Source organism: Simochromis diagramma, unplaced genomic scaffold (genome assembly GCF_900408965.1).
Source record: "Simochromis diagramma unplaced genomic scaffold, fSimDia1.1 OVJJ01000545.1, whole genome shotgun sequence".
Taxonomy (NCBI): domain Eukaryota; kingdom Metazoa; phylum Chordata; class Actinopteri; order Cichliformes; family Cichlidae; genus Simochromis; species Simochromis diagramma.
Genome location: NW_024387371.1, coordinates 7,618,680 through 7,640,438, shown reverse-complemented (window position 1 = coordinate 7,640,438; position 21,759 = coordinate 7,618,680). Strand labels below are relative to the sequence as shown.

Sequence of the window (21,759 nt, the reverse complement as noted above, 5' to 3'; positions counted from 1 at the left end):
CGTAATAGATGGAATAAATTAAAAAAAAAAAAAGAATTATGAGAATTTAGCCTCCGCTTCAGAACATTTTCCACAACTCACCCAGAAACTGAGCAGAAACTGAGCAGGTCTCTAAAACCGAAATGATCCGATGACCGACTGAGAGAAAATTAACAGTTTTATCTTAAAAACAAAAGTGACTCATAAACACAGCATCTTGGGACTTTTGATGAACCCATTTGGTTACTTTGTTTAACTTCCTAAAATATTCTTGATGCTTCACGTTTGATTTACGCGTTCTGGACCAGCGGTAGGGGTGCACTCAGTTGCAGCCTTGTGGATCTGCTATGATGCAAAACGAGTAATAACAAGAACCCTTTGTGTGTGTTTGTTGTGTGTTGGTTGACAGGCAAGAATAAAAACCTTGGCTGTGATCAGTCTGATCAATGAAAACTGTCCTTTGTGTGTGCAGAACATTCGGATGACCGTCGTGTGTGAAGATCCAGATTGTTGGATTAGTCGCCTCCCTCTGACCTCCGACGCCTCTGCAGCAAACTGCTCTATCTACAGCCAAGGTGACTTTTTTTCTAATGCACGACAATAGGATATTTATTTTCTAGCTGCCTTCAAAATCAGAATCTGTGTATCAAACAGCAGAAAGCTGAGATCAAACACAACTGTGCATTTTATGCTGCCAGATTTCCAGTTGTTACTCCCTCCTGTTTGTTTTCAGGCGAGGACTTGTTCTGTAAGGTGATGAAAGAGCTTACGGCCGGTGAAAGGCTCGTGGCGTTCGTGTCTCCTGTTCCACTGGGCTCCTCCTCTCCGGTGGCCCAAGGCTCTCCTCCACTGGGCCTTGTCGCCCACAAACAACCTGTGGTGAAGGAGGAGCCGTCGTACCCGGCGGCGCTGCACTCAGAGATCCAGCTCCTCCCGCAGCAAGCTGGCATGGCAGCAATCTTGGCTACTGCTGTTGTCAATAGTGAGTGTCGTATTCAAATCGTATTCACGAAAAGAGCATTTTTTAAGTGGTTAAAAGTTCAACTGGCTATTTGCAGAACAATACATATTTTCAATTAATTTCAAATGAGGCAAAAATGTATCAGATGCCATGTTAAGAACTCGAGACCTCAAGGCTCAGTGTCCTGCAGGTTTTAGATCTCACCCTGGGTCAGCACACCTGAATCAAATGATTAGTTTATTACCAGGCCTCTGGAGAACTTCAAACTGGTACCTGCAGCTGTTGTGATTTACTGAAATGTACTTTGTTATATAAATGTAATGTTCTCTTCAGTCACAAGAAGGCACTGTAGCGCTTTTAAAACCAGCTGATTAGTTTGTGCCTTCCACTTTAAAGTTTCCTGTTGCTTCTGTGGTGACGTCTGACTGATGGTCAGATAATTCACAATCATCAGATCTGGTGCCTCTGTGGCAGGAGACTTCTGAAGGCTTCTGTGGTATGCACACACACCTGGCACTGTATTAGGTACACCTGGGTAGTACTGGGTTGGACCTCCTTTTTCCTTCAGACATGTGTGAAACAATGTGCTGGATTCCCTTTAAACTACAGATGTTTTTGTGGGAAAATCCCACTAAATCAGAGGTTCTGATACTTGAACTTCGGTAGGTTGATGTAACCATGGCTACATGCCTAAATCCATGAAGTTTCTGCCATTTGATTGGCCGACTAGATATTGGTGCGTTGACGAGCAGTTGAACTGGTTTAAATAATGAAGTGAGTAAATTTGGAAATAGTCTATAGTAATTGAAAATGTATACATATCTCAAAACTGTAAACCACAAGTCTGTGAGATTACAGTTAGACTACAATGAAAACTTTGTATAACTTTAGCAGGCAAACTTAACCTCATCCTTACTTTTGCTAATTAAACCAGCGCTTTTCAGATTCTTGAACCAATATTTGTGTCTGTGTTTGACTGACTAGCTGGTGTGTACTTGTTTTTGCTGAACAGAGGACATTTTCCCATGTAAGGACTGTGGGATCTGGTACCGTAGTGAGAGGAACCTGCAGGCCCATCTTATGTACTATTGTGCCAGCCGTCAGAAGCAGCCAGCTGCAGCTTCCTCCCCTCCACAAGACAAACCCAAGGAGTCGTACCCCAATGAACGCATCTGCCCCTTCCCACAATGCAACAAGAGCTGCCCCAGTGCCAGCTCACTCGAGATTCACATGCGCACACACAGTGGTGAGAGCAGTATTTATATCTATGCATAAAAGACAAAGGGTCAGAGCATCTGGGCCTGACTGTTATCCTTCTCCATCCTTCCACAGGCGAGCGTCCATTTGTCTGTCTCATCTGTCTGTCAGCATTCACCACTAAAGCGAACTGTGAGCGGCACCTTAAGGTCCATACGGACACCCTGAACGGGGTGTGTCACGGCTGCGGCTTCGTCTCCACCACGAGGGACATCCTCTACAGCCATCTGGTCACCAGCCACATGGTTTGCCAGCCTGGATCTCGCAGTGAGGTGTACTCTCCGGGGCCAGGTCTCCCTAAACTACCCCTGTCCATCGGTAAGTCATTCCGTCATATTCTGTTATTTTTTATACTTGGATTACGTAGCAGTAACTTTAAAAGGTTCACTGCTGGAAAGCCGGCATGTTGGCCCTTTTTTGTCCTTTAACCCTCCTGAGATTGTTGGAAATTTTGGACATGTTTAATCTGAGTAATCTGAGATTTTGAATCAAATTTGAATAATCTATTCAAATGTAAGCGACTGTTTTAATTTACTAACCTTGACTCTCCTGTTAAGGTCTGAGTCCAGGAGACTCTGGTGTTGTGCTGAAGTGTCAAGTTTGTGGCCACAACGCTGACTCACCTGCTCAGCTCCAGCAACATGTACGAACTCACCTGGAAGTCAGGGTCCCAGCTGAAAGAAGCCCTACTCCTCGTCAGAGTACCCCATCGTCAGTCGACCACCCCCAACCGTCTCCCCAGGAGAAGGAACCCCTAGCTTCATCCAGTCCAGGCACAAACGGAGGCTCAGCCACTCCTCGAGACTGCAGTCCTGCTGATGACCAGATCATGGAATTAAAGATCAAAGAGGAGCCTCATTCAGATTCAGACACAGAAGAGCAGAAAATGGAGATTAAGGAGGATGGAGAGGAGGAGGAGGAGATGGGTGGAGAGGAGGTAGATCAAGAGGCAGGAAGGAACATAAAAGAGGCGCAAACGACCTCCTCCAGCCAAACATCGAACTCGCCGAAGAGTCCAGCTACAACAACAGTGAAGGCAGAACCCACTAGTCCCACCCCTGGTTCTAGCCCCGCCCATATGGGAGGTGCAGGCTCAGTTGTTCCAGGAGGAGCGCTGTTCCTGCCTCAGTACATGTTTAACCCCGAGGCAGCCATCTTGCCTCAGGCCTCGGAGATCCTGGCTAAAATGTCAGAGATGGTCCACAGTCGCCTAAAGCAGGGCCAGACGGTCGCCCAGAACAACGCCGCAGCCTTCTTTCCTTCTGGACCGACTGCACCCACGGCAACAGCCACTCCACCTCACAAAGGAGCTACCTGCTTCGAGTGCGATATCACCTTCAATAACATCAACAATTTCTATGCACACAAGAGGCTTTATTGCTCAAGCAGGCATCAAGGCGAAGGAGCATCCTCAGCCTCGGGCCCCGCATTGACTAGAGACGCAGCCTCGGCCGCCGCGCCTTCTGCTGGGACACGCGGCTCATCTGCATCTCCTCAGGGCGGAGCATCAAGTAGGGCCGCCTCTGCCTCGCCGTCTGACTCCGAGCCTCCTGCAGGAAGTGGAGCAGCAGAATCCAGGAGGGTGCTGGAGGTGAAGACTGAACCTCCAGCGGGGACAGAGGGAGTCCCGTCCTCTTCTGAAGGGGAAGGTGCTGGTACGAGTGTAGGAGGCGGAGGAGGCGGAGGAGGACGAGCAAGTGAAGGCAGCCAGAGTCCTGCTAGCGGTTCCACAGAGGACCTTGACGACGATCCCAACAGAACCTTCTGCGAAGCCTGCAACATCCGTTTCAGCCGTCACGACAACTACACTGTCCACAAACGTTTCTACTGTGCGTCGCGCCACGACCCGTCCAACCAGAGAGCCGTACACATGGCCAAGACCACCAACACAGCCGCCTTCATTCCGCAGCCCATCCGAACACGCAAAAGAAAGAAGATGTATGAGATTCACATGGCAAGAACCGAGGCGTTAGCTAACGCTGCCGCTGCAGCAGCAGCAGCGGCAGCCACTGCCGCCGCCTCTGCTCCATCCCCCTCGGTTCTGGGCTTGGTAGTAAAGCAGGAAGTCTCTCCCAGTGGTGCAGGTGGCTCAAGTCCCGAAGGAGATGGCCCAATCGACCTGAGCAAGAGGCCCCGTCTCAGAGAGGCTCCACGGCACAGCGGCAGCGGCGGCAGCAGCAGCGGCGGCGGCAGCGGCGGCGGCAGCAGCATTCTCCCAGCCCTGCCTCTCACCGACTACCACAAGTGCACAGCCTGCAGCATCAGTTTCAACAGTATTGAGAACTACCTGGCTCATAAAACATACTACTGCCCTGCCACCACCCTCCAACCCCACACTTTGGAGCAGCTTCACAGGCTCAAGAGATCAGCCTCCACCTCTCCAAAAAGCAGGCCTCAGCAGGAGCGTTCGGATCTCCTGCACCCTGTGGAGAATAAAGCTCACCCAGCTGAGTGGGTGGCCCAGGCTCAGGGCACGTCATCCAGTCCTCACACCTCTGCCTTACCCGCCTCGGATGCTGCATCTCCTTCGCATACAAATACCACACTTGCAGCCTCTCCAGGAGCTGGAGCCAAAAGCGTGGTCACGGCTTCTGCTCAGATGGTCTGTCCATACTGTCCCAACAGGCCCATCGCTGGTGACTTGATGGAGCATTTCAAGACTACCCACGGGCTGGTCGTAACCATTCAGCCACCCCAGGAGACTCTGCCCCATCTGGGCAGAACAGCGAGCCGCAGCCCGAGCCTGAGTCCCAGGGATGGAGCCGCTGCAGCGACTTCAGCTACTCCAACCAACCAGGCCAGACTTGTCTCTCGAGTTCACAGAGACAGCATCAACGGGCAGGGTAGGAGTGGTACCGCTTCCCCTGTTTCGCCCCTGGTGAACGGCAGCCCCTCCGCCGGGGGCGGATCACCGTTAGCCAGTTCTCCTCTGCCTGTGTCTCCCCCAAGGGCTCCGTCTCTGACTTTGTCACCTGTGCCTGAGGTCCTGAGGGAGAAGCTGGGATCGTCACACGTCCCGGACAAGGCCGCCCAGACCGTGGCCTCCCACATCCCTGTACCCAGCGTCAGTCCTAAAACCACCCCGGTCATCTCCCCTGTGCAGAACGGTAACTCGCGCTTCTGTCGGCTGTGCAACATCAAGTTCAGCAGCCTCTCCACGTTCATAGCTCACAAGAAATACTACTGCTCTTCCCACAGTGCCGAACATGTTAAGTGAGCTAAGACACTTTTGATCTTTCCCTTCCCTTTCATCTTTCTGAGCGGAAGTTTTCCTTCACTAAGTTTTAAATGGCTCAGAGGGTCCTCCTCCCCCGCCAGTGTCCCACATAGGTGCCAAAACGGTGCACGGCTGGCATCACCACGAATGACAGTGAATGACTGTTACTCACCTGGCAAGGCCCGATGCCTGGCTCCTCCAGAGCAGAATTCCCAGGTGGTGTTACTCACATACAGAAACTGAAATTCCTCCTATGGGTCAAAGTGTGTAGTACACTAAGAGCTGAGACACATGCTACCTGCACACTGGTGTGCCCTCGTCCCGAAGATCACTCTTTGTACACCAGTCGCTGATTCAACACTTACCACACCCTCGCCTCACAGTAGTGTTATTATGGGACGCTAAATAGATGTATGTCAGCAAAACCTTTTTTCTGTCTCTGAACTGAGCTTTTCATGGCAGTAATTCCATTCTGACTGATGATGATGATGATGATAGTGCATCTCCAGTGTTTCCCCGCCCCCTGAGCTCTTTTACGTTCCCAGACCTAAACGGAGGAATCATTTCTCTTGTGTGGAAAAAAAAAAGACTTGATCATTGTTGATGTTTTTATTATCTGTGCATAGTGTATGATGTCTGAAAAGAAAAGAATTCTATGCTTTTGGGTTCAACACTGGCTCTTTTCTGCTTACTAGAGAAGCTGAGGCATTTTAGCTGACACACAGATATGTGCTATCATGATGTTACTTATTACTGAAGGATAATATTTCAAAATGGGACTTTTTTTTCCTTTCATACACACAAATTTTTATTTTCTCTGTAAAAAAAAAATGCAAGGAAGAAGAAAAAAGATGTGAAATATTTATCTTTTAGTCATCACTGATTTCATGTCAACAGAAAACTACCTACTTAGTGTCCGAGAGTATTTGTATTTTTTATTTGTATATTTTTCATACTGGTGGAAAGAACTGTTTGGATCTGGGTGTGTTGAAGTGAATTTTCTAAGTGTAGATATGTAATATCTTTTCACAGTAATCACTGGGATCACACTGAACTTTATCATGTTAGTATTTCTCGTTCTGTTAATGTGGGCTGTAATCGATGCCGTCTGAAAACCAGCACAGCTTTTCTTTTTTTGTCTTTCTGTTTTTAACCCCACGATTCGTGCAGAACAGCTGTTTGTTTCCAGACCGTCACGTCCGAACATTGAAGGGAGCTCGTTGGACGCTGCTGCGTTCAGACTTTGGTGAGAGTGACGAAGCTTTCCACATTTTTAGGTTACACGAAAATCCACATTTTCAGTAAGACGTTTGTCTTCAGATACACACACACACACACAGCTTTACATTATTTGTTGCAAACTTCACTCTCATACTAAGGCATATTTATTATTACGATTGTACTTCTCTCCGGCAATGAAGGCAAAACAGTGAACAGTCACATGTTGGTGTAAGACCTCACAAAAGAAAAGTAAGCACATATAACCATATGTTGTGGCTGTGGTGTGTGTGTGTGTGTGTGTCTCATTTGTGCACAGACACACCAGATGTTCCCGTGCTGCTGTTGCAGTTGCAATACAGTGTTACCTAGAACTGTGAATTACGTTTTATTTTTCCGACTTTGATGCAAACTAACCTGTAGATGCCGAGGGGTAAAAATCTGCATCTACATCACAGCGTTTATCCTGCCCCCCCCCCCAGCTTCTCTCAGGATTTTAGCTCTTTTCATTGTGAGCCATTAAAACCGACTCAGACTTTCAAGCGACACTAAAAGTACAGTTTTAAATAGCAGACTGTTAACAAACCCCACCGCCAGGTCTTCAAGAAACAAATCTAAATGTAAAGTAATAGAGCTAAAATCATCCCTGGTTTTCACAGACTCCTTAAATATTCAGCCAAATTTCACTTTACTTTTTTGACAGTGTGAGTTGTCCATCTTTACATACAGTCTGTCTTGTGATCCTGACGCGACTGGTTTGAGGTCTCGTCCACGCATTAAGTATTTTTTTAAGATGCAGCTTTCGGCCCCTCGCAGACGGTTCCAGATGACTGAAAATGGGCCTCATTCAGAAATTCAGGAGCCATTTAATGTCACGATCCCCTGTGTTTACATGGTTTTCTTCATGACTTTAAGCTTGTGGTTATTTTGCCAACTTGTTGGTTTGGCATGCTCTTAACAGCACTTGGATTGTGTTTTTGCATTTAACGCAGACACAAGTCCACGTATGTGGAACTAAAGCTGTAGTAGAATTTGGACCTGGTCCGATTGATTGGTGTCCCGGGAGCTGCAAAGATGTTAATGGAACAGGTGTAATATCACCAAGAAAGCTTTTTGTGCGTCCATCCACACTGAAGGGGTTTTTCTGCAGGGAAGCAGTGGATCACCTGGTTTTTAAGAGTCTTCAGCTGTTTACAAATTCAGGGGGAAAACGTGCACCTAACCACACCCTGGGGGTGTAAAGGGGCTAAAGGAGCATCGTATTGGGGATCAGAGGTCACTGGAAAATTCTCATAAGTAACCTTTAAAGATGTAAGAAACAAGGCAAAGCAGTTATTTACATCCTGCAGTCACAGCAAGATTAGAAAACTAAAAGCAGAACCCTTTTTTATGCTGTGTTCTTCTATAGAATCTCCTCAGAAACTTTTTTTTTGCCTCTAAATATCCACATTTTTGTAGTTGGTCTCTGTTTTTTTAAAGATGTTGTTTCAGAGACACTGGACCAAAACAGTAACATAACACAGTGTAGAACAAAATGATCGACCAGCGCAGTTTTAAAGGATACGTATACCGACTCGGTGGTTTCCATACTTAAGATTATATCATATAGATAAATTTTTCCTAATTCCAGTTCTTTTTAAATTTAGGAGACATTACCTGTTCCTGTTTAGCTTGGAGTACCAGTGCACCAGACTCATCACACTGCTGTGGTCTTAAAAGTAATTGGCCTGCATTTGTATAGTGCATTCACACACAGGCAATGGCTACATTGTAGCCACAGTTGCCCTGGGGCGCACTGACAGAGGCGAGGCTGCCGGACACTGGAGCCACCGGGCCCTCTGACCACCACCAGTAGGTAAACATGGGGTTAATATCTTGCCCAAGGATATTTGGCATGCAGCCAGGAGACAGCCTGGGATCGAACCACCAACCTTCTGATTAGTGGCTGACCTGCTCTGCCACCTGAGCTACAGCCACCCCAAAGTAAAGAGAAGAACATGCCGTGAGCCACTTGTTCACTGCAGGAACTTTGCAGGAACCTTTGGAGGAGCTCAGGGTGTTTTCACTGTTCGGACTAGGGTCTAAATGAAGTTCTAGGGTTTTGTTTATTTTTTTAAACTCTGAAAGTCCCTGTTCAGGAGGTAGCCCCACCCCAAAAAATTCCTGAGCTTTTTTGGGGGTTGGGTACTTGCTTTCTGAACTTTTCTGATTGGTCAACTATTCCTAACATTTTAAGCTAGTCTATGTCAGCATCTGCAAAAGCTTTTAAAATCATTTTGCTTTAATTTTGGTCGAGCATTTCTCGGCTCATGCCTTCAGTGACTGTTTGCAAAGTTGTAAATCACGAGCAACAGCAGTATCGTTGAATCTCTTCAACGCTGACTGCTGTTATGCAGTCCCCTGTCCCTCACATTACATGCCATTGTCGTCTGCGTTGTTGTATAATCTGCAGCTTGGGGAATGATGTGTAAAAGCTTCCTTGCGTCCATGCAGAGGCCTGACTTTCTTAATCGTCACAGGTCCTCACACCACAGTGGAAATGCAGAAACCCAATGATCTAATGGACCTTTTAGTTCCTTGAAAGACGTTCCTGGCACCAAAGGTTTGTGGTAGCTGCAGTCATGTCACCTAGTTACAAATGGAGGAACTGAGTGCTGAGAAACCACCCTTAGATCTTGCCGCCTTTTCGTTGCACTGTTGTATAAAAACGTGCTGAATGTTTTAGTTTTAGCTGCTTTTTTTTTTTTTTTTGGTAACGTATTTATGTTTTACGGCACTTTTTCCCGTCCAGAATGCATCCTAGCTCTACCTTGAAGGACGTTTCTGAAAGATTTTAAACCTTGAATAAAACCTTTCTTTGTTTAATTGTAAACCTTTTTTTTTATGATTTCTTTGATGTCTGTAACGGAGAAAATCACAATGAATGTCAACACTTTTATGTCCATGTTTTTCATTTCAGTTCCACTACACTCATCCAAACTATGCATGGGAAATAAAAAAAAGTTCTGAGAGACACTGATGAGAAGTGTGGCTGTATTTCTCTCTTTGGTGTGATTGCATTTCTTCGACTTTTAGGGGCAGCTTTAGTAGTTGCTTGTGTAAATCACAAAGGTTCTACTTTGCAGGTTCTGTTTAACAGTTTGTTAATTTCACATAAAATATAGTATTTGTATATAAAGCAGAGTAATTCTGCCCACTAAGAAGATGCCCTCTAGTGGAGGGTATCACAAAAAGCAGCCTGAAGCCATAGTAGGGCATGATAGAATCTGTCAATGATTTTGTTTATGTGAGTGATGGGTCTGTGTTTGACCTGACAATAAAGCTGTTTTCCAATACTGATCAATTGAAGTGCTTATTAATAGAACTTAAATTACGGGCACTGACTCTGGTGGGACTCGAACCCACAACCTTTGAATTCCTTCCTCTGTTCTTTGCTAGAAGTCCAACACGCTATCCATTGCGCCACAGAGCCCTTTGAAGCTCAGCTTGTCATTTGATTGTTTATCTATTGATTGATTACTTTGAGGTATGAATGGCCGAGCAGGTACGGGTTGAAAATTCATATTTGGAACATAAGGCCCGTCCTTATGTTTTCAAATCTCTTTTTTAAAAAATCCAGCACCAACATAATGTTAATGTTTGGGGGTTTTTTATGTTATGTTTGTTGTAACTGTGTGTGAGCAGGTGAGAAGCAGCTGCTCAAGACACCCTCTAGTGGAGATGATCCCAAACAGCAGCCTGCAGCCACAGAAGGGCATGATAGAATCTGACAGTGAAGCACAGTTGAACTTGTTTTTAAACCTTAAATATACATCTCAAGTTCTCCAGAATCAGAGTGTGATGTTCACAGATGGCTGTCCTCCATGATGCTCTGCTCCAGTGTAAATGACTGCGGCTCATGTTTTTCCTTTTCATGCATAAATGGAGTACAAAAATGACATAAAACTGGAACGTATGTTTTTGATTCAAAATGCTTGCTTGGAAAACTTTGAGAAAAACTTTTTGTAGAGTTTTACTCTGTGTTAGAGATGAGTCAATATGATGAATTCATTAGATAACTGAGATTAAGATAGTCAACACCCCTGCTGATGCATTAGATTCTCCACATATAAACTGGACATAGAAACAAATCATAAGGGGTCCCTGGATGATCTAAAAGTAGATGCAGTCATATGTTTTTCTGAAAATGTGTAAAGGTTTTAAAACACAACTCCTGATTTACATGTAAAATATATATTTAATGTTAGTGGTTAACTAAGCTGACTAATTGAAATTAAAAAGGAAGCTCAGTGACTGTACCACATATCTTCAGCAGTGCCAAGTGAAACAGCTACATGAGTCACATGTCAGGTGTATAACATGATTGGCTGTTCACAAGGCTGCAGGCAGATCTAAAGAGGGTGAGTTAGACAGTATTGGTAAGGCACTTTCACATCACTGAACCAATGAAGTGCTAATTAATAGAAATTGACTCAAGTGGGACTCAAACCCACAACCTTTGACTTACTTCCTCTTTGCTCTTCTAAAAGTCCAATGCGCTCTCCATTGCACCACAGAGCCCTGAGTGGAAGCAGAAGATCAAGATTTCACAGCCAGTGCAGGTGGACTCAGGTTAGCAAAAATGGACGTGTGCAGGTCTGTGGCCTCGAGGGCAGATCGACCCTAAAATTATTCAATTAAAATAAGGTGGCATTAACACTTTGAGCTCAGCAACAATTAAAATTAAATATACGTTTTTACAGTAAAACAATATATAACGACTAGGAGTTTATGTTTTTTCGTGTGATTTCGGATCACTTGTGTCAACACAGTATGTCAGTGAAAAAATAACTGTAAATTCAGACATGTGAGGTTGAGCTGAAAAGAATGATACCAAACAAGGCAAGGTAAAAAAAAATACGATGAAATGAAATAAAATAAAACCATCTGAAGATGAAATACAAATGTAAGATTAAATTTAGAATGGCCAATTATATTTTAGACCTCAGAGGGTTAACCCAACAAGTCATCAAACATTACGTTTACATTTTTGTTCCTGACAGCCACCACACGTTGTGCAGCTTTCTGGATTTTATACTTCCTGGCAAGGGTGTAGACTTGGTTTTGGCGTTGGTGGGGACGGATGATTCAACCACCGAACCTGCCCTGTTTCTTTTTTTTTTTCCTTTTTGTCTTCTTGATTTTAAAAAAAGGAGAATTATACTTGCCTACATATGCTATTCTACATGCTTTTAAACCATTTAAAATTACAATTCATAGTTTTATATGTGAATTATATAATGTTAAATTACTGTTAAACAAATGACTGATTAAGTATTTTAGGCTTTAGTTTACTTCAGCCATATTCCATACAAATCAGGTATCATATAAAAATAAAAATAGCTTCAAATACAGTCGTGACAATAAAAGAATATGACTTTAAGGACTTAACAACATTACTTCAATTACATTACACCAACATCTCTGACACATTAGCACTAAGGAAACACTGAGTGACCTGCTGGTTTTTGTCCATAAAACTACTCGTCTAAGATTACCACAAAATAAAAGATCTCTCATCAAAATTGTGCAACATTTTAGGCACTATTGCCCCGATCAACTCAGTGAGCTGGGATTTTTTATTCTCAACATGAGCTACTGTTACAGCAACAGACACGGACTACTGGTGTCCCACAACAACTCAATGTCCACTATGTGAAGGAGCCAAACACATGCCTGCTCCTCTCGTTAACTGAGATAAACTGCTGGCATATTGGTTTTACATCAGTGTCTCCTGGTGGACACACAGCAGCATTGTTTAAATTTGAGTCATTGTTGACCTTAGCCATGTTTTTGGTCTTCTGAGAGCACTGAAGCTTCTTTCAGAGCTTTCTGAGCTACAACATGGCAGAGCTGCCTCTGTCACCTGATGAATAACAGTGAGACATTCCACATACATGCAGTCACACATGTGCTTCAAATACAGTCATGAACCATCAAGTCATCATCCAATTTCACCTGTGATCTTGTATCACCATTACTCTCTGAGCTTTGTGTTGGTTCTTCTGTCACCTGACAAATAGGACATACATGACAATAAGAATAAAATGTGGAGCTGCTTCAGTGTTTCTGTCAATTTGTGCAGATCTTGACTCATCAGTAATGTTTGTAGGGTGAGTGCATTTTTAAAACAATTTGTGCAAACTGCACTACAAGGTGGAATATTTGCAAAATCATGTCTACCTCATGATATATTGTCTCAAAAATGAACCCTATGAATATGTCAGTACCATTAGGATGAAATTATTGTGTCACCAACATTTTAACGTTAGACATGTAATTCTAACAGCCTCTGTAAACTAATATCCCGGCTCGCTCGAGGCTGCCGTTTTCTCTGACACTTTCAATCAAAATTAGAAATGCTGCTCTGAGACTGAGAGAACTAATAGTGCTGCATGTGGTGCAGTTAGTTTCCAAAATACTTTTTCCATGCCAGCCTAAGAAAATTTCTCTAGATCCGCCCCTGCACAGAGCTGGATTAATCGGCTGTAAGAGGAGAAGAGCTTCAACGTCATGTTCCTGAAATGAAACTGAGGGTTTATCAGACCAACAGGTGGCTGCAGACAAGTGTCTCTGTCAGTCAGAGAGACTTTCTCAGCAAAGCCTCTACAGAACAGCGGTGAGTGCAGCAGATTCAATTTAAGGATTGAAAATTCAGCAATGATGCAAAATTCAAGTTTATTATTCTGTGCTGTGTCTTGTCAAATTAAACTCTCAGTTGCTGTCAAAAGCAAAGGTGGGAAAATTATAAAAAAATTAGAATTTTGTACAATTTTCAGGTATCTGTACTTGACTTGAGTGTTTTTTGATGCGTGCCATAGTCAGGGGTTCAAAGTGGGACGGTGTTTTTTGTTTGTTTGTTTTTCTGTTGACGCAAACACCGGAACAACTGCAGGTGTCCATAAGTTACGGTATTTCAGCATCGAGCTAGCCCTACTGAAGAAGAGTGCACACGAGGGAATTACTTTCTTTTTAAGTGGCAGGTAATTTCAAATACAACGTTTCTATTGTAAGGAGTGTCACCTGGCAGTTTGCTGCCTCCTGTCGTGTGATTGGTAGAGGAGCTTTAAAAAGGTAGTGGGTTTGTGAGGTGAGGTCAGCTCTCCTCTGTGGGAATGATTTTCAATAAGACACTTTTGTTGTTTGATTCAGATTATTTAGTATTGTAGCTGCTCATGTTTAATTAGTCTGTTTAACATTTGTATTGTATCCCATCAGTTATAATTGTTCTTGCACAGCTCTCTTTATCCAACGTCTTTTATCACAACAGTGGTCACAAACTGTGTGGTTTTTCTGAACAGCAACACCTGGCGCTAATTGTATCTACCTTAAATACATTCCCAGAAACACACCAAACTGTAAAACACAAAAGGTGACCCCTATTTGTACACATAAGGTAACAACACAAAAAAATGGCCCCTACAGGTCCAGCTGCTGTATTTCACAGGGAGAGAAAAGAAATAGAACTAACTTCTTTCAGAGATGGAGAAAGATGAAGAGAGGTAGATTTAAAGGGAAGGACTGCTCAGTGAGGTTTGATTAACTGGAAATTTAAAGCTTACATGTAAGTCCTCATGTTTTCAAATCAGATATTGTGTCAAGTCATGATAAATAGGTTTGTTTGCGGCCATCTGCTGCACATGCTCCACCAAGGTGTCACTATAGATCAGGGGGTGTCCCTGCAGGTTTTAGATGTGTCCTTGATCCATCACAGCTGATTTAAATGGATAAATGACCTCAACATGTCTTGAAGTTCTCCAGAGGCCTGGTATTGAACTAATCATGTGATTCAGGTGTGTTGACCCAGGGTGAGATCTAAAACCTGCAGGGACACCGGCCCTCGTGGACTGGGATTGGGGACCCCTGCTATAGAGATTGACAGACCACGTGACTTTCGCGCATTGCATGCCGGGAACTCGTGGCAAAACAATCCAAGTACCGCATCAAATGAAAGCATTTGCAGCACCGCAAAACGTTCATTCTTTGGTTCCAATAAATTCTTGCTTTTTCTTTTCCCCCAAAAAAGGTATGTACAAAACGAAGGAGAACAATGCCGGTCCGTACAAAGACAGACTTGATGAAAAGTCAAAGATACGAGAAAAAAAATCAAACCAGTGAAAGGGTCAGACCCTTACAAGCACACAGAGGGACAAAATACGTTAGCGTGCTGCCCAACTTTCACCACGCTCATATTTATAATTATACGGTTCTTGGAGTGAGCGCATACACTCATGAAGTTTAGTAACTTCAGGTCACTGCAACAAGCCCAGGTACAGTTTACCGACGGATGGGTACAGGACCTTGAAATGCACCGTGTAGAACGAAAGACCATCGTACATATCATAAGTTTACCAGTCTCACAAATCGTCTTCATAAATACACATTCGTTAATCGTTTATTAATAGGACCTTTGAGCTCAACGGTAATTAATTAGTAGTGGAAATAATTTCTGGTTCATTACAGAAATGTAGCAGTGACAATAATATTGTATGCTGTAATCGTACTGGGCAATTAGTGATACAAAACAACTGTTTTATCCTGTGAATAAAAGTATATGTTTTTGTCAATGTACCATAATAACAGAAGCGAAACGCAATATTGTGTCAGGACAATTCACTATTTATGCACAATAAACAAAGGAGCATAGTGCGACAATTTCTGTTCAGCGCCAGACTTGCTTGTAACCTATATCACCAATTATGTTAAGAAAAATGACGCATTAACTACAACAGCAGACTGACCTTTGTGGAAATGCTTGGAGCAGACTAACCTGTGAGCTGGAGTGTTCTGGGACGTTATATTTGGTCTTTGAATGGCTGCAATCCAGTCGCCTCTTTGTTACTTCGGAAACATGGCTCGAAAAATTTCTCTTCAACGACGTAATCCGATAACAACCGATCTCTTTACCCGTCGGCTTTCCGCGGCTGTCATGTGACCGGCTATTGCAGTTAATAATACAACAGCTTCTTGCCATTTTTTGTGTTTCTTTTTATCGCTGTATAACTGATTTCAATTGAAAGCCTGCGTGCGCTAGTACCTCTTGCCACGAGTTCCCAGAATTCTTTGCGGTTTTACCCCTGAATGACGTCACATTTTCAATCTCTATAGATGATCCCATCATCCAAGTAGGCAGCAGCATATGCAGCATGCAGCCACAGCACCCAGTCCATGAGGCGCTGGAATGTGGCCGAGGCTCTGAACAAGCCGAATGGAATTGTATTGAACTGGTACAGAGTGGAGAATGCCGTTTTCCCTTGGACTCTGCAGACAAGGGAACCTGCCAGTAGCCCTTGGTTAAATCCAGTGTCTAACTGGTCCAGGAGTTCATTGACCCGTGGCATGGGATATGCATCACAGCGTGACACTTCATTTACTTTGCAATAGTCTACACAGAACCGTGTAGACCCATCGTTCTTCACTACAAGAACGATGGGGTTACACCAGGCACTGTGTGACTCTTTTATTATTCCCATTCTTAGCATTTCAACCAATTCCCTTTGCCTTTTATGTTCAGGAAGCCTGTAGGGCCATGAACATGCCAGGCTGCATCTCAAAATGATTATTATTCAGCTGCTCCACCAGCCCATCAGTTTGAGGGTGGTAGATGTTGGGCCCAGTCAATTTATTGCTCAATAACTCGCACAGATCCTTCAGTGTGCAAGACTTTAACGACGCGCCCTGGACAGTCAATATTTCCTTCGGAATACCGACTCGGGAGATGACCTGAAACAGTGCCTGCACCACACTCTTTGCAGAAATTGCAGTGGCACTGCTCCAGGGTATCGCATTGCACAATCCACCAGAACTAATACAAAGCGATAGGCGTGTGCATTCTGAGAAAATGGCCCAATGAGGTCCATGCCGATGCGCTAAAATGGGATCTCCATTAATGGGAGTGGGTGCAAAGGTGCTTTTGGTATGGCCGGCTGGTTAACAAGTTAGCATTTCGGACAGGATGCGCACCAGCAGTGCACATCTGCCTGGATTCCAAGCCAATAAAATCGGGTCATTATTCACTCCAGAGTCTTGTCATATCCCGTATGCTCTGCCATGGTGTATAGTGAGCTGCCTGGAAAATAATTTCTTGGCGGCTTTGTGACACCAACAACTGGGTGTGTTTCACAACTCACTCGATATAACCTATCTTTCCACAATACGAAGCGCAGGTAGGTCCACACGGCTTCAGGGCACACCACATGACCATCAATGTCTACCACTTGGTCGAAGGCTGAGCGTAGGGTGTCATCACGAGACTGCTCCAGTGGGAAATCTCCCATGGTGGGAATTTCCGGAGATGATGGGACCTCACTCGAAAGGCCCATCCCGGCCCAGTAGGTCCAGCATGGCCCAGCAGACAGTTCCTCCGTGACGTCGGCGGCAGACTCGGTCCCGCAGTCTGAGCCTCTCCCGCCAGTATTGGTAGTAGTGGTGGCGCCCACTCCTCCAGAGGCCACTGTCATGCCTCCGCAGTGGCCTGGAAGGTCTCCAGGAAGACCTGGGGATTGTCCCCTTCCCCCATCCTGTGCATCGGCACCGTCAGTTGAAAGGGGGTGCAGCGACACCACAGCCCAGACCAGCTGTGAGGTGTGGTTCCTCCCCTAGGAACCACACCTCACAGCGTGAGACTCCCCAAAAGTTGATTCTGTTCATCTGGACGTTTTCAGTGGGAGAAATGTTTCGTCACTCATCCAAGTGACTGAAACCAGCCCACTGAAGGAACAATGGGCTGGGAGGTCAGTTCCTTCATCATTATTATGATGATCATTAAAATGCAAATTCTGATGACTATTAGTCAACAACCACTGGTCAATGGCCATGAGTCCCATTCACAGAGAGTTGGGGAACGGCTGCAATCACAGCATTGTAAGATCATGACAGATGTACCCTTAGGCCCCTCCTCGATTTAGAGATGGTCGTTCCCTGTTCATGTAAATGGCCTCCTGGACTCTGACAACAGTACTTAAACTTTTACTAGATTACTTTTTTTTAACAGTAGTATTTGTACTTCTACTTCTACTTCCAAAATTAGAGGTGAATAGGAGGAAGAAAACATAACAAAGAAATCAAGTAAATTATAGCCTCCACACATTGTCTGACTTTTGTGAGCTGAATTATTGAACGATAATGCAGTTACAGTTTTTCCTTCCTCTCCATTTATCCTCCCAGTGTGGACATGTCTGCTGCCAGCTGTCTGCTGTCTGAAGACCAGTTTCTGTGCTGCATTTGTCTGGAAGTGTTCACAGATCCAGTCAGTACACCATGTGGACACAACTTCTGCAAGAACTGCATCACTCAGCACTGGAACAGCAGTCCTCTGTGTGAGTGCCCCATCTGTAAAAGGAAGTACTACACAAGACCCGAGCTCCATGTCAATACTTTCATCTCTGAGATGGCTGCTCAGTTCAAGCTGTCAGCTCAGCAGGAAGCCAGCAGCAGCACGAGGAGATCAGAGCAACAGTCTGCTAAACCAGGAGAAGTTCTCTGTGATGTTTGTACTGGGACCAAACTGAAGGCTCTGAAGTCCTGTCTGGTGTGTCTGACCTCCTACTGTGAGACTCACCTGCAGCCTCATCAGACTGTTTCAGGCCTAAAGAGACATCAGCTGATCGACCCTGTTAAGAGCCTGGAACGAAGGATATGTTCAAAACATGATAAACCGCTGGAGATGTTCTGCAAGACCGATCAGATGTGTGTCTGTGTTGTGTGCTCTGTTTCAGACCACAAGTGCCATGATGTTGTTCCTCTGAAAGAGGAATACAAAGTGAAGAAGGCAGGGCTGGTGAAGACACAGGCTGAAATTCAAGGAATGATCCTGAAGAGACTGGAGAAGATTCAGGAGGTTAAACGCTCTGTGCAGCTCAGTAAGGAAGAGGCAGACAGAGAGCTGGAGGGGGGTGTTCAGTTCTTTGTTGATTTGATGGAGTCTATAGAGAGAGGTCTGAATGAGCTGACAGAGGCGGTCAAAGAGAAGCAGAGAACAGCAGAGAAACAGGCTGCAGACGTCATCAAGGAGCTCGAGCAGGAAATCTTTGAGCTGACGAAGAGAAGCTCTGAGATGGAGCAACTCTCAAGCTCAGAAGACCACCTCCAGTTCATCCACAACTTCTCTTCTGTGAAAGCTGTTCCACCCACTAAAGACTGGACCAACACCAGTATCCATCCACCTTCATATGAAGGGATGGTGGTGAGAGCTGTGAGTCAGGTGGAGAAGAAGCTGAATGACCAGATGAAGAGTCTGTTTGAGGACGAGCTGAAGAGAGTCCAGTGGTACAGATGTTATGCCATGCTTGATCCTGATACGGTTCACCCCAGACCCCCCCAGTATAAAGGGAATGATTGTAGATGTGTGTTATCAAATCTGGGTTACTCTTCTGGAAGATTTTATTTTGAGGTCAAGGTTGACAAGTGGTCTACGTGGACTTTAGGAGTGACCAGGAAGGATAATGTGAAAGGACAAGTCCAGCTGAGTTCTAGCAACGGTTTCTGGACTTTATGTTTGTGCTCTGATGGGTATGTAGTTTCCACGGAGCCGGCAGTCCACCTGTCCCTGAGGTTGAAGCCTGTGAAGGTGGGCGTGTACGTCCACTACGACGAGGGTCTGGTCTGCTTTTATGACGTCAGCACTGCAGCTCTTATCTACTCCTTCTCTGACTGCTCCTTCACTGAGAAGCTCTACCTGTTCTTCAGTCCCTGTTCCAATGATGGTAATAACATCCACACTGGTGGGTTCGGCTGCGTAATACAATAACCAGAATGATAATGATGTGCACACCTTTTTCATATTTATCAACTTTTTTCAAGATTTTGTGTCATAATCTTTTTTTATGATGTACAAGCAGTTCCTTTAAGCTCCTAAGACCCAAACTCCATCATGGCATTAATTTTGAATTTCTCTTTGCTATTTAGGGTGATTGGGACCTGATGAATGTAAAATAAAGAATTACGTGATTTTTTCTTTTAGCCTGATTTTTGTTTTTGAGGAAAATGAGATCCACATATGAGGACATTTAAATTTCGATAGAACAGTTGCAGTATCACGGCCTCGTAAGTGGACATCTGGCCCTTGTAGAGCAAAATAAGGTATTTTGAATGGTAAATGGTAAATGGCCTGTATTTGTATAATTCAATTCAGTTCAGTTTTATTTATATAGCGCCAAATCACAACAAAAGTCGCCTCAAGGCACTTTACTTAGTCCCTAAGGACCCCAAAGCGCTTTAAACATTCAGTCATCCACCCATTCACACACACATTCACACACTGGTGATGGCAGCTACATTGTAGCCACAGCTGCCCTGGGGCGCACTGACAGAGGCGAGGCTGCCAGACACTGGCGCCACCGGACCCTAGACGACCCAAAATGTGATGTCCACATATGTAGACACCAGGTCCTAGGAAGTTAAAACTGTTTAAACATCACAGAAAAGGGAAAAGTGGAAAAAATATGGATTCTTTGTGTGTGTGTGTGTGTGTAAATAATCGACTATATGTGGTGTGTCCTGGGTCATGAAGCCAGAGTTTTGAATTTCTGTAGAATCTGAATCTTTGATTATTATTCTATGTTCTGTTTGGTTCTTAGTTTATTATTTACTTAATTGTCCCGTCCTGTTCATGTATATGTTGAGGTTTGTGATCTGGGAGAAGCAAATAAAAAGAATTGCTTTGTTTCAGCAACTCTTGATGAAGTTTCTTGTACTCAATAACTGCAAATAAAATGTCCTTTTGCAAGGGAAGAAGTTGTAAGGAAGTCTGTTTGCAGCACTTCTGTTCCAGCCGTCACAGATAAATAAATTCAGTGGCGATAGAGAAATGGAACTGGAAGCACAAAAATGGTTAAGCTACAAACCAGAACAGAAATAACATTTACCAGCATCCACAGCATCCTCTGAACTGGCACATTACAAACACTAAAGGAAAAGCATACTGTCAGAAAATTTGTTCCAAAGATTTTAGTGCTTTAAAATGGTTTTTATGACAAGTTTGTGTTTTTCTGAAAATGTGTACAATTAAAATTTTATAAAAGTCATGATAGTTTTATTTGACTGTTAGTTTTGATTATGTACAGTGCTGAGGAACTTTATCAGACCAAGTGTTTTTAAATCGGCCAAAAAAAAAACTGTTTAAAAGAAGAAAACTGTTTGGCAAATAAACAGAATTCACATTTTTATACTAAAATCTGAGCCATCACTCACCGTACAGCCTTATCATTTTTGTATAAGTAGATGGGTTCTTTGGCCAGCTGAATGACCATGAACCTAAAAGTATTTCATGTATTTAATTGTAAACATTGTTTTGTCTTTGTTGCTGTTGTGTCATTTTTCCTTTCACATATTTTCCTATAAAAGCAACGCGGTGGTGATGTCAGGAGGATTGGTTATCCACAGGAACACCACACGCTTGACCATCAGTTGATCAAAAGGAAGAAGACGTTCAATGAACGCAAAGGTGTGCCAAAGACTCACAGGATTTATCTGTACAGTGAACTTGAGATGACCACCAACACTGGCATAAACATTCCCAGTGTGTATCAGTGTTGTTGAAGTGTGAAGATGTGGTTCAAGGGTCAATATTTACCAATAAATGCAAACAATGAATTTTAATCAAAGAATCATGTTGTCATAAAACCTTGAGGCAGACATATTTGTAAGGAGAAAGGATTTCTTCATGTTTTGAGGAAGTGCTGAAGACTGAAGTGACAACACGTTCTCACTCCCAACTCGTCAAACGTGTGACGCATGGTCAGGCTCCCTCTGCTGCACTTATGGACGCGCAGGGTACCCCCCTCGCGTCGGGAATTGACGTGAAGGGTCCTCCGATTGAAGAGATTGCCGCGGAAGTGCCTGTTGTCGGTATATTTAGACATTTTCCAAATCACATTGTAGTGACGTATACAGAACACAATAAATTATATAATGTAAACAACTACCTGAAAAACAGGTAGAACGAAACTTTTGTATCGTTTATTGCATTTATGGAGGGAGTGGTGTATGCTGGGTAATGGCACAGCTAGCTACTGGGTGACTTTATTCACCCGCTTCGGCTGTTATCAGTCCATACAATGGGCGTTATTAGCACAAATCAGTCCCATAG

The 21,759-nt window shown here is 44.1% G+C and overlaps 2 protein-coding genes and 1 non-coding gene across 4 annotated transcripts in view; 2 read left to right on the top strand and 1 right to left on the bottom strand.

The window, feature by feature from the left end:
- The window catches only part of zfpm1 (zinc finger protein, FOG family member 1), a 102,525-nt gene extending 95,624 nt beyond the window's left edge, over positions 1-6,901 (top strand). For both annotated transcript variants that reach the window (XM_040007630.1, XM_040007631.1), the window contains 5 exons: positions 452-554; positions 713-961; positions 1,953-2,186; positions 2,273-2,515; positions 2,755-6,901. In XM_040007630.1, the coding sequence (XP_039863564.1) occupies positions 452-554; positions 713-961; positions 1,953-2,186; positions 2,273-2,515; positions 2,755-5,414 (3,489 nt within the window). In that variant the 3' untranslated portion in view covers positions 5,415-6,901. The remainder of the gene's footprint in view (positions 1-451; positions 555-712; positions 962-1,952; positions 2,187-2,272; positions 2,516-2,754) is intronic.
- Positions 6,902-10,012: 3,111 nt separating this feature from the next.
- Positions 10,013-10,104, bottom strand: trnar-ucu. The gene is given in 2 exon segments: positions 10,013-10,048; positions 10,068-10,104. It is a non-coding gene; the product is annotated as a tRNA-Arg (tRNA).
- A 3,057-nt stretch (positions 10,105-13,161) lies between these two features.
- On the top strand, positions 13,162-19,827 carry LOC120718901 (E3 ubiquitin/ISG15 ligase TRIM25-like). Its single transcript, XM_040007632.1, has 2 exons — positions 13,162-13,290; positions 17,838-19,827. The coding sequence occupies exons 1-2, from the start codon at positions 13,196-13,198 to the stop codon at positions 19,417-19,419; spliced, it is 1,677 nt and encodes a 558-aa protein (XP_039863566.1). The 5' UTR covers positions 13,162-13,195; the 3' UTR covers positions 19,420-19,827.
- Positions 19,828-21,759: the final 1,932 nt, after the last annotated feature.

Bases quoted from the DNA above. Each gene is read 5' to 3' on its own strand.
- LOC120718901 (XM_040007632.1), top strand. From the start codon at position 13,196: ATGAAACTGAGGGTTTATCAGACCAACAGGTGGCTGCAGACAAGTGTC. The intron at 13,291-17,837 runs GTGAGTGCAGCA...TTATCCTCCCAG, and splicing joins AAAGCCTCTACAGAACAGCG to TGTGGACATGTCTGCTGCCA.